Below are 11,556 nucleotides of genomic sequence, written 5' to 3'. Positions count from 1 at the left end.
TCTATCAGCCATCACCATTCACCAGACAGCCTCCCATGGTGCGCCTAACCACAGAGGAAGCAGTTGAATATTCTTGCCTGTCTCTTTAATTTAATCGTGCCAGGGTTCAAAGTTGGAGGACCACCCTCCCAGTCTTGTTGCAAGGTTGGGAAGCACAGAGCTGCATGTCCCATCCCCGGTACAAAATGCAAAACCGGAATGTACTTGTTTCTGGTTTTCCATCACTTATTGCTAGCGACTCTCACTCATTGTTGCTTATGTAGGCCAAGGTGTACACCTAGGGTTGCCAACCCTCCCGGTTTTGCCAGGAGTCTCTGGGAACTGGATTCTATCTCCCAGAGGTTACTGAAGCCAATCCAGGAGATTTTAGGCCACTAAAAGTATAGAGGCACAGCAGAGACCCAGCGCTAAGGCGGGCTCCCTACCTGCCCTGGCTCTGCACGGCTCCCCGAAGTGGCTACCAGGAATTGTGGCCAATGGGAGCTGCGGGGGTGGTGCCTGCAGGCAGAGGCAGCACATGGAGCCCCATGCCCCCCACCTCAAGGAGCCGCTGAGATGTACTGGCCACGTCCCGCCGATCGAGGTAAGCGCTGCCTGGCTGGAGCCCGCACCCCAACCCCCTGCCCCAGCCCTGAGCCCCCTCCTGCACCAAGACTCCCTCCCAGAGCTTGCACCCCGCACCCCCTCCTCCACTCCAACCCACTGCCCCAGCCTGGTGAAAGTGAGTGAGGGTGGGGGAGAGCAAACGATGGAGGGAGGGGGGATGGAGTGAGCAGGGCAGGGCCTCGGAGAAGGGGCGGGGCAAGGGTATTAGGGTTGCCAACTGTCTAATCACACAAACCCAATGCCACCCCCACTACAGCTAACCTCCTCGCCCTCCCCTCCCATTCCAGTCTAAACTCTTCTGGTTTTCCTGAATGTCACCAAAATCAACAGAGTCTGATTTCCCCTAAAATCAGGCTGCTTTTCACTAAAATCAATAGGGTTCTGATCAAGGCGTAGAAGGGGCCTATCAGAGTGGGAGCTAGAGGCCCAGATAGGCAGGTGGCGGGGCTGGCTGGAGTTGGGAGGCAAGTGGCTTCGCTGAGGGGGGACTGGCTGAAGTGTGGTGAGGGACCCTAAAGTCACTGCCTCACCCTTGTATCCAGAGGGACTCTGCTCCTCTGCCATAGACCTCTGAGACGTCCCTGCCCGACCCCTGTATCCAGCGCTGATTTTAGTTGACAGAAGGGTTTTCAGGTTTTCCCATTTTCACTAGATCACTAGGCTTCTGCCCTTTGGTGTCGAGAATGGTCCCTGAAATTTTGGAATAGATCGGACACAGTTTTCAAAACGATCCCATTGAACACCGACAACAGGGACATGCCGTCGAGCTGAGCACAGGGCCTGACGAAGAGAGTGGGGGGGGGAAAAAAAGTTCCCCCACAAAAATGTGGTTAAATTCGCTATTCCCCACAGTCAATCTCCCAAACCCCTTCAGTCCCAATCTTGGGCCCTGTTGGAGCTGTATTCAGCACAGCACGGGATGGGGGCAGGGGAGCAGCAAGATACTTTATTGCCCATCTCCTAGCGGGCACAGCAGACTCAGGTCTCATCGGGGTGCAGAGTATGCAGGCCATGCCCACAGCTCTTGGAAATGAAGAAATAATCCCTGTTCTGGAGACTGGAAGAGAACAGAGCCACAGTAGTTCCTTTGTGTAGGACTCCTCCTCCAGCTTCCCTGTTACTTCGTACCACTGCGAGAGCCTGGATCTGGGTCATGATCCAAAGCTCAGTGAAGTCAATCAGACAACTCCCAGGCCCAGATCCTCAAAGGTAATTAAATCCCATTGAAATCAGTGGGGAGTTAGGCACCTAAGTCCCTTTTAAGGTCCTGCCCCAGTGACTTGCCTGGGCTTTGGATCAGACCCCTGGCCCAAGAAATCCCATGCAGGTAGCCTCAGCCCAGCTGCAAAGGCTGCAGCCACGTATCTTTGAAGCTTGGGTGGCTTGGAGGCCGAGAGCTACCGCATTCGCACAAGCCACATTGCCTAGTCGGTGCCACTTGCTGCATGCAGGCAAGAGGCCAGAATAGCAGAAAAGAGCTGCTGAGGTGCTCCAGTCGACTGTAACCTCTTGCTGAATGATCAAGATAATTGAGAAGAGACAAGGACTTTGCTAAGCCTTTTACATTGCACAAGACAGAAAGAGGGCATTTATAGAGGCACCCAGCACCAGTTTCACGAAGCCTCTAGACCAGGGGCGGGCAAACTTTTTGGCCTGAGGGCCGCATCGGGTTTCTGAAATTGTGTGGAGGGCCGGTTAGGGGAGGCCGTGCCTCCCTAAACAGCCAGGCATGGCCTGGCCCTCACCCCCTATCCGACCCCCCCGCTTCTTGCCCCCTGACGGCCCCCCCCAGGACTTCTGCCCCATCCAACCCCCCCGTTCCCTGACGGCCCCCTGGGAACCCCTGCCCCATCCATCCCCCCTGCTCTCGGTCCCCTGACTGCTCCCGGACCCCCCGTCCTTAACTGGCCCCGCCGCCCCATCCAACCACCCCTTCTCCCTGACCGCCACCAGACCCCTCATCCCTAACTGCTCCCCACCACCTCATTAAACCCCCCTCCTTCTTAACTGCCCCCCAGGACACCTGCCCCCGTTCAACCCCCGTTCCCAGCCCTCTGACCGCCTTGACCACTCCCTGAACTCCCCTGCCCTCTATCCAACCCCCGCCCCGCTCCCTGCCTCCTTACCGCACTGCCTGGAGCACCAGTGGCTGGCAGCGCAGCTGCACCAGGACAGGCAGCTGTGCTGCAGCACAGAGTACAGAGCCCAGGTTATTGCACCGCGCGGCACCAGGGGAGGGGAGACAGCCTCCCGGGCCAGGAGCTCTCGGGCTGGGCAGGACAGTCCCGTTGGCCGGATGTGGCCCACGGGCCATAGTTTGCCCATCTCTGCTCTAGGCCCAAGGCAGACACCTGATCCAACAGGCATTGTTTAATCAACAGTTCTGAGATTTTTTGTAGGGGGTGAATTACCCACTGGGGAATCCCTATTTCCCAGTAAATGAAACACTGAGAATTGTGAAGAACAGTGAATACATGCAGATGTACTTCAGGGGTGATACACTTACTATCGCCAGCTGTAATCATTCCAAAATAATGAGCCAGGTCTCAAAAAAATACTCAGGATATTCCCTTTAAAATCATGAGATTTTTTTTCCCCCCTAGTAATTTGGGGATGGGGGGTTGTCTTCTGGTTTCTCAGCCTTGGGGGTGTATTGGGGTCATGTTTTCAAGCTTTCCTTTGCAACCATTTGGGCTAGAAACTTTTTTTTTTTTTTAATATAAACACACACACTGAATTCCTCATGTAATCACGAGTCCAGTTGCTAGGGCTTTAAGAAAGACACTAAATATCGAGAGACTCATGGTAAAATTATGAGAGTTAGCAACACTGTATTCCCTCAGTCCAAGCCAGACCTAACAGCATGCAAATTGCTATGAAAGCAAGATTGTCAGAGACACTGCCCTGTTGCCCTAGCTCAGCATTTAAGAATGTCTTAAAACCAACAAGCTCAACATCTTACAGAATCTAATTATCTAAATGGTCTCATGAAAAACAGCCAATGACAACAGTTCTTTAACAGCACATGAATGTTTCTCTGTAGTGTTGGGAACCAAAACCTGACAGCCCCCATCAGACCTGAAAGGGTACCCCTGTTCCCAACATGTTGTATCCGCATATAGCAATGGCACATTATCCTAGACAAATCAACTTCGGGTGCGTAAATGCAGCCATACTAAACCAGACAGCTCTTGGGAGTGGTTAGAGGAAGGGCCTGCCGTCAGGACTCCTGGTTTTATTCCCAGATCCTCCGCTGATGTGCTGTGTGCATGAGTGAAAGTCACTTAGGTCATATTCTGGACCCCTCACTGACACAGGCGAGCAGCTACATGCACGAGTGGACACACTTTCGTCAATGGGACTACTAGTGTGAGTCGCTGCACCTCCCAGTGAGCATCGCTTGGCCCATCGCTTCTGTGATTCATTGCACCCCTCTGCACAATGGAAAGAACAATTAAAGTTCATCAAAAACCAGCAATGACATGGGGACAACATTATTCATTGGGAAAGAGACATTTTGGGGGTTGAAATTCAAATTTGTCAAAAAAAAATGTAAAAAAAATTCAGAATTCAAGCAATGCCCATGCGAGCAGGGGTCAGCTTGGGGGCCTTACAGCAGATCCATCTGTGCTATTAGAGAAATCAGTGATGCAACATCCAATTGTAAGGGCACATCCTCACCTCTGGGCCCCCCCCCCGTGCTGTCTGAATGAGGGGTTGCAGGGGACTTGGCCTCTTGTACCCCGCTTCAGAGCCACTTCCTTTGCCACAATGGCCAGTCCCAGCCAATGTCTTCTCCCATCTCTCTCTCTGGGCTCGGCCCTCTAGCCAAGTCACACAACAGTTCACTCCCCTTCCGGTGTAACAAAGGTTCAACTTAGAGTCTAAATCACATGCCCAAACTAATAGTGCGTCTGTCTCTCTCAGGTGCCATTGATGCCCTCTGCTTCTCAGCCCTGGCAGAGCACCTCATGTCTTGCTTCTTCCCCAGCAGGATTCCCTGGCTGCTTCCCTTCACCAGGGACTCCAGAGTTTAATTGTGGTGATCTCCCAGCTCTTGTCACAGGCCCTAACTCAGGGCTCCCCCCCACAGACACCTGCTGTGCTCCCTATGGGTCTCTTTCTCCTGCCACAGGCCCTAACTCAGGGCTTCCAAAGGGTGACTCACCCTGACTTCCTCAGGCTCCTCCAGAGGGAGCTCCCCTTGTTACTCCCTCCAGGGTCTCCCCCTCTACTGACTTGCCAGCTCTGTTTAAGTAGCACTCACCCTGCTGCCCCACCACAGCTGGGGGTCAGTCTTTCATTTTCTTATTTTTTTTTTAATACCAAAATCCTGTTTATTTGGTTAATTTGCATGTCTGGAGCCTGTTAATGCCACCGGAATGGATGTGAAATAAACTTGGGGGGCCTCTTGGGGCCCCCACCACAGTGCTGAGATGTGTGTATCTGGGAGGCTGCCCCCCAAACTCCCCTATTCCGGGATATCTATGACAAGCTCATCATCCCCGTTCAGGGGGTCTTCACCACTCCCCTCCCCCGCGTCATGGAACATTTGCTGAGGCACGGTGCTGAGAATGGTGGGGGGCGGGAGCTTGGAGGAGAGGGAGGCCAGGGAGCCCCCCTGGGGCGAGGAGAAGAGGAGACCCCCCACCACTGAGCAGTCAGGATGGGTTGCCAGTGTCAGGAACATCTTTAGCTTGCGGGTGCCTTTGGCCCGTCACTCGGGGCGGGCACTCGGGGGGCACAGGGCTCTGGTGCCAGGTACTCAGAGGGGAACGGGCTGTAGGGGGGGAGGCCAGCGAGCTTAGGTACGGGGAGGGCGCCCCCGAGCCCTGTAGGAGGAAGCCCAAGGTCGCCTGGAAAGAGAGGCCAGAGGACGATGGGGACGAGGCTCCGCCAAGCTGGGGGCTCCGCTTCCCCTTCAGTGGCTGTGGCTCTGCCCCTTTGGCCCATCCCCATCACTGTTCTTTGAGGAGGCTGTGGCCTCCAAGTCGGACGATTCCTCGTCCACGTGCTCGTGCTGCAGCAGCTTTTATCCCGCTCGTGCTTCAGCAGCTTCCTCTGGGCCTTGCAACGCTCCTCCTGGAAACACTCCTGCTAGTAGATCAGCAGCTTCAGGTGCCGCTTCAGGGCCCGGTAGCGCCGGCAGCTCCACTAGGCCTCATCACACCCGGCTGGGGTCACTAATTAGCCAGCTCCTCAAGATGGCTGGGGGCTAGCTGCTAAGGCCGGGGCAAGGCTGAGCCCAGCTCTCCTCCAAGGGCTGGCCGGCCGGCCGGCCTGTGCAGCTGATGTTGGGTAATTTAGTTGTTTACATGAGGCACCATGTTGTGTTTGTGTACATGATGTACATCACCTTTGTTGATCTTGGGGTACGTCTACACTGCACCTGGGATATGTCTACACTGCACCTGGGATGTGACTGTTGGCATGCCCGAGCTGGCTTTCATGGAGCTAGCTCTGATCCCAGAGTCTTTGAGTTGAGCCCTGAAGGGGAAAAAAAACAACAAAAAAGAGGGTTTCTGGCAGGTTTGAACATCCCCTGCTAAAGCATGTGAACTGCCACGGCTTCACTGCTCTGGACTGTGAGCTACCAGGAAGAAAGCTAGTGCAGATGTGTCTCCTTGTGCTGTAATCACACCCTGTGATTGCAGTATAGACATACTCTCAGGCAGCGGTGCACCAAAATGCACACAAGTAATCCTGCTGCAGAAACCTCAGTTCAGTTCTCACTGCCCTGCTACCTAGGAACAGCCCCTCTCTCTCTCTCCTTTCACCTCTTGGTCTCCAATCACCTGGTCTGTCCCCATTTGATCCTGGAGCATTTTAGAACACTCTATTCCCCCCTCCTCTGCCAGCCCCTAGGCTTTTTCTACCTGAGGTGCCTCTAGTCCAAGCCATCTGTCATAACACAGTTTGTGTCCTAACAATACCCTCCTCAGCAGGATGGTGGGAAGCCTAATTAATGTATGTGAAGCATTTTCAAGTCCCTGGGGAGAAGGTAAACATTAGGATCTGTCTGGGGATCCTTTTCTTGATTTTAGCACTTTAGACAAAGGGATGTGGTGGGGCTTATACAAGTATGCAATTTTGCGAGAATATATGGTAATGGCAGCTATGGAAGAAATGTAAAGTAACAGAACCCGTAAGGATCTATGGGAGAAGCACACACACAGATCTGATTGGTGGGTATTAAAAGTTCACGGCAGCCCTAATAGAAATCTGTCAACTCCCTGCTAATCCTTCTTGACAGAAACCTTATAAGAAGTTTAATGTGTTAAATAGCTCTAGAGACTAATCAGTGTGAAAGCCAAAGGGGATGGAGAGTTTGGAATAAGGGTTATATTTTCCTTCTTCATTTAACTGAGTTACTCTGCAGAGTCACAGGGGAAAAGATGATTTGGCTTGTAAATTGCTTTTCTCATATAAAACCAGATTACACGTTTCAATGTCCACAGGCTTGCAGTCCTTATTTCCCTGGACTCTAGTGAGTTCTGGCACAATCCCCATTCCCCCACCCCAAATATGCATTTGATCTCCTGCACTGCATGCATCTGATGAATATGCAATGGACACACTGCTCCCTGCAGTACAATAGTGGGTCTGTCTGCCTGAAGGTGGAGTGGAATGCATGGGGGGACCAGACTAACACACCTGTGCTCACCTGAGCCCAGTCAAGAATGTGAATAATTTACATTTTCAAGTAGTCGGAAACCCACCAGCAATGAGAGAAGCTGGATAACCTAGCCCTGATAAGGAATTTTTTTCATACTCTGTAAATCATTTTGGTGTGGGCAGTTCTATCAACTAATCATCCCAGACTTCTAGATTTAGCTCGTGTTATGCAGGTGGTCTCAATAGAAGACCATAATCCTCCCTTTTGGCCTTAAAAGCCATGACCTCTAAGGCCAAGCAGGCCCATTATGATAATCTAGTCTCACTTCCTGCATAACACAGACCGAAGAACCTCATCAAGTCCCTTTATGTGTAGTTGAACTACAGCATATCTGTTAGGAAGACATCCAATCTTGATTTAAAGATTCCACATGGAGAATCCACCATGTTCCATCAGTTAACTACCCGCACTGTTACAAATTTCAAGCTTGAACTTGGCTGACTTCTGTTTCCAGGCATTGGATCATGTTGTGCCAGAGATGGACCTGAACCAAAACTCCATATCCATACACTGCTGAACTTTGGAGGAGTCTACATCGGGACCCCAACTTTGTGGCATAGCCCCCTTTCTACTAATTATTGGGCATCAGGCAGAATGCACCATATTATTTGCTTTTTGGCAGAACAACTAGAGTGTATTTCAAAAGTGCCTTTAACTATATTGGATGCCAAAACTCTTCACAGACTGTATAGATGTTTTTATATCTTGTCCATCTTCATGGTCTCTCTGTCTTGTGGTACAGGGATCATTCTGCCCACCACTGAAATGCAACCACCTCTGGGGTAACATGTGACATCCATTCTTCATCTGCAACACTACACAGAAGTTCCCAGGTGAAGCAAGAGCTGCAATAGAAACAGAGGGAATTTTGGGGAGGGAAAATGTAAATGCCTGGGCTACAATTTGTCCAGCACGTCTCAGCCAACACAGAGAAATGTAATGACATCAAGGATATAGATGCCTAATCATCAGACTCCCTCTTCAGCAGCAGAGAAACATCAGATTGGGGAAGTGGGTTCAGTGCTGACTGAGTGACAAGCCAGAGCTACTCAACCACCAACACCACTGGGTTTTCCTTTATAGTCCTCCATGTAAATACTGACCAAACTGTAACCTACATCGGGCCCAGTTCTCCACATCTCATTCAGATCCCAGAGCATTTGGGGCTACTTGTCTAAGTGTCCAAGGAAGGCTTGCACAACTGGGTCCTTACTTTTTAAGCTCAATGAGATAACAGCCCAGGACAGTTTGGCTAGAGAGAAGCACATTCCCTTAAATGTAGACAACATAGTACACAATGAATCATAGAATCATAGAATATCAGGGTTGGAAGGGACCTCAGGAGGTCATCTAGTCCAACCCCTGCTCAAAGCAGGACCAATCCCCAATTAAATCATCCCAGCCAGGGCTTTGTCAAGCCTGACCTTAAAAACTTCTAAGGAAGGAGATTCTACCACCTCCCTAGGTAACGCATTCCAGTGTTTCACCACCCTCCTAGTGAAAAAGTTTTTCCTAATATCCAATCTAAACCTCCCCCACTGCAACTTGAGACCATTACTCCTTGTCCTGTCCTCTTCTACCACTGAGAATAGTCTAGAACCATCCTCTCTGGAACCACCTCTCAGGTAGTTGAAAGCAGCTATCAAATCCCCCCTCATTCTTCTCTTCTGCAGACTAAACAATCCCAGTTCCCTCAGCCTCTCCTCATAAGTCATGTGTTCCAGACCCCTAATCATTTTTGTTGCCCTTCGCTGGACTCTCTCCAATTTATCCACATCCTTCTTGTAGTGTGGGGCCCAAAACTGGACACAGTACTCCAGATGAGGCCTCACCAATGTCGAATAGAGGGGGACGATCACATCCCTCGATCTGCTCGCTATGCCCCTACTTATACATCCCAAAATGCCATTGGCCTTCTTGGCAACAAGGGCACACTGCTGACTCATATCCAGCTTCTCGTCCACTGTCACCCCTAGGTCCTTTTCCACAGAACTGCTGCCTAGTCATTCGGTCCCTAGTCTGTAGCTGTGCATTGGGTTCTTCTGTCCTAAGTGCAGGACCCTGCACTTATCCTTATTGAACCTCATCAGATTTCTTTTGGCCCAATCCTCTAATTTGTCTAGGTCCCTCTGTATCCTATCCCTACCCTCCACTGTATCTACCACTCCTCCCAGTTTAGTGTCATCTGCAAACTTGCTGAGGATGTAATCCACACCATCCTCCAGATCATTTATGAAGATATTGAACAAAACTGGCTCCAGGACCGAACCCTGGGGCACTCCACCTGGCACCGGCTGCCAACTAGACATGGAGCCATTGATCACTACCCGTTGAGCCCGACAATCTAGCCAACTTTCTACCCACCTTATAGTGCATTCATCCAGCTCATACTTCTTTAACTTGGTGACAAGAATACTGTGGGAGACCGTGTCAAAAGCTTTGCTAAAGTCAAGAAACAATACATCCACTGCTTTCCCTTCATCCACAGAACCAGTAATCTCATCATAGAAGGCGATTAGATTAGTCAGGCATGACCTTCCCTTGGTGACTGTTCCTGATCACTTTCCTCTCATGTAAGTGCTTCAGGATTGATTCTTTGAGGACCTGCTCCATGATTTTTCCGGGGACTGAGGTGAGGCTGACTGGCCTGTAGTTCCCAGGATCCTCCTTCTTCCCTTTTTTAAAGATTGGCACTACATTAGCCTTTTTCCAGTCATCCGGGACTTTCCCCATTCACCACGAGTTTTCAAAGATAATGGCCAATGGCTCTGCAATCACAGCCGCCAATTCCTTTAGCACCCTCAGATGCAACTTGTCCGGCCCCATGGACTTGTGCTTGTCCAGCTTTTCTAAATAGTCCCTAACCACCTCTTTCTCCACAGAGGGCTGGCCATCTATTCCCCATGTTGTGATGCCCAGCGCTGCAGTCTGGGAGCTGACCTTGTTAGTGAAGACAGAGGCAAAAAAAGCATTGAGTACATTAACTTTTTCCACATCCTCTGTCACTAGGTTGCCTCCCTCATTCATTAAGGGGCCCACACTTTCCTTGGCTTTCTTCTTGTTGCCAACATACCTGAAGAAACCCTTTTTGTTACTCTTAACATCTCTGGCTAGCTGCAGCTCCAGGTGCGATTTGGCCCTCCTGATTTCATTCCTACATGCCCGAGCAATATTTTTATACTCTTCCCTGGTCATATGTCCAACCTTCCACTTCTTGTAAGCTTCTTTTTTATGTTTAAGATCCGCTAGGATTTCACCGTTAAGCCAAGCTGGTCGCCTGCCATATTTACTATTCTTTCGACACATCGGGATGGTTTGTCCCTGTACCTCAACAGGGATTCCTTGAAATACAGCCAGCTCTCCTGGACTCCTTTCCCCTTCATGTTAGTCCCCCAGGGGATCCTACCCATCCATTCCCTGAGGGAGTCGAAGTCTGCTTTCCTGAAGTCCAGGGTCCGTATCCTGCTGCTTACCTTTCTTCCCTGTGTCAGGATCCTGAACTCAACCAACTCATGGTCACTGCCTCCCAGATTCCCATCCATTTTTGCTTCCCCTACTAATTCTTCCCGGTTTGTGAGCAGCAGGTCAAGAAAAGCTCCCCCCCCCTAGTTGGCTCCTCTAGCATTTGCACCAGGAAATTGTCCCCTACGCTTTCCAAAAACTTCCTGGATTGTCTATGCACCGCTGTATTGCTCTCCCAGCAGATATCAGGAAAATTAAAGTCACCCATGAGACCCAGGGCGTGCGATCTAGTAGCTTCTGCGAGCTGCCGGAAGAAAGCCTCATCCACCTCATCCCCCTGGTCCGGTGGTCTATAGCAGACTCCCACCACTACATCACTCTTGTTGCTCACACTTCTAAACTTAATCCAGAGACACTCAGGTTTTTCTACAGTTTCATACTGGAGCTCTGAGCAGTCATACTGCTCCCTTACATACAGTGCTACTCCCCCACCTTTTCTGCCCTGCCTGTCCTTCCTGAACAGTTTATAACCATCCATGACAGTACTCCAATCATGTGAGTTATCCCACCAAGTCTCTGTTATTCCAATCACGTCATAATTCCTTGACATCACCTGGACCTCCAGTTCTCCCTGCTTGTTTCCAAGGCTTTGTGCATTCGTATATAAGCACTTGAGATAACCTGCTGATCGCCCCTCATTCTCAGTATGAGGCAGGAGCCCACCCCTCACAGACATTCCTGCCTGTGCTTCCTCCCGGTATCCCGCTTTCCCACTTACCTCAGGGCTTTGGTCTCCTTCCCCCAGTGAACCT

General features: G+C 50.8%; 1 protein-coding gene across 1 annotated transcript; it reads right to left on the bottom strand.

Moving 5' to 3' along the window:
* Nucleotides 1-4,924: 4,924 nt before the first annotated feature.
* Nucleotides 4,925-6,431, bottom strand: INO80E (INO80 complex subunit E; the record flags this gene model as incomplete). The annotated part of the gene is given in 6 exon segments (XM_084637986.1): nucleotides 4,925-5,307; nucleotides 5,310-5,393; nucleotides 5,396-5,557; nucleotides 5,560-5,637; nucleotides 5,640-5,703; nucleotides 6,384-6,431. Coding segments are annotated over 6 exon segments (666 nt in total). The 3' UTR covers nucleotides 4,925-5,077.
* Nucleotides 6,432-11,556: the final 5,125 nt, after the last annotated feature.

The sequence above is a fragment of the Lepidochelys olivacea genome (assembly GCF_965140295.1).
Source record: "Lepidochelys olivacea isolate rLepOli2 genome assembly, chromosome: 8".
In the NCBI taxonomy this organism is placed as follows: Eukaryota; Metazoa; Chordata; order Testudines; family Cheloniidae; genus Lepidochelys; species Lepidochelys olivacea.
This window is presented reverse-complemented; position numbering and strand designations above follow the sequence as displayed.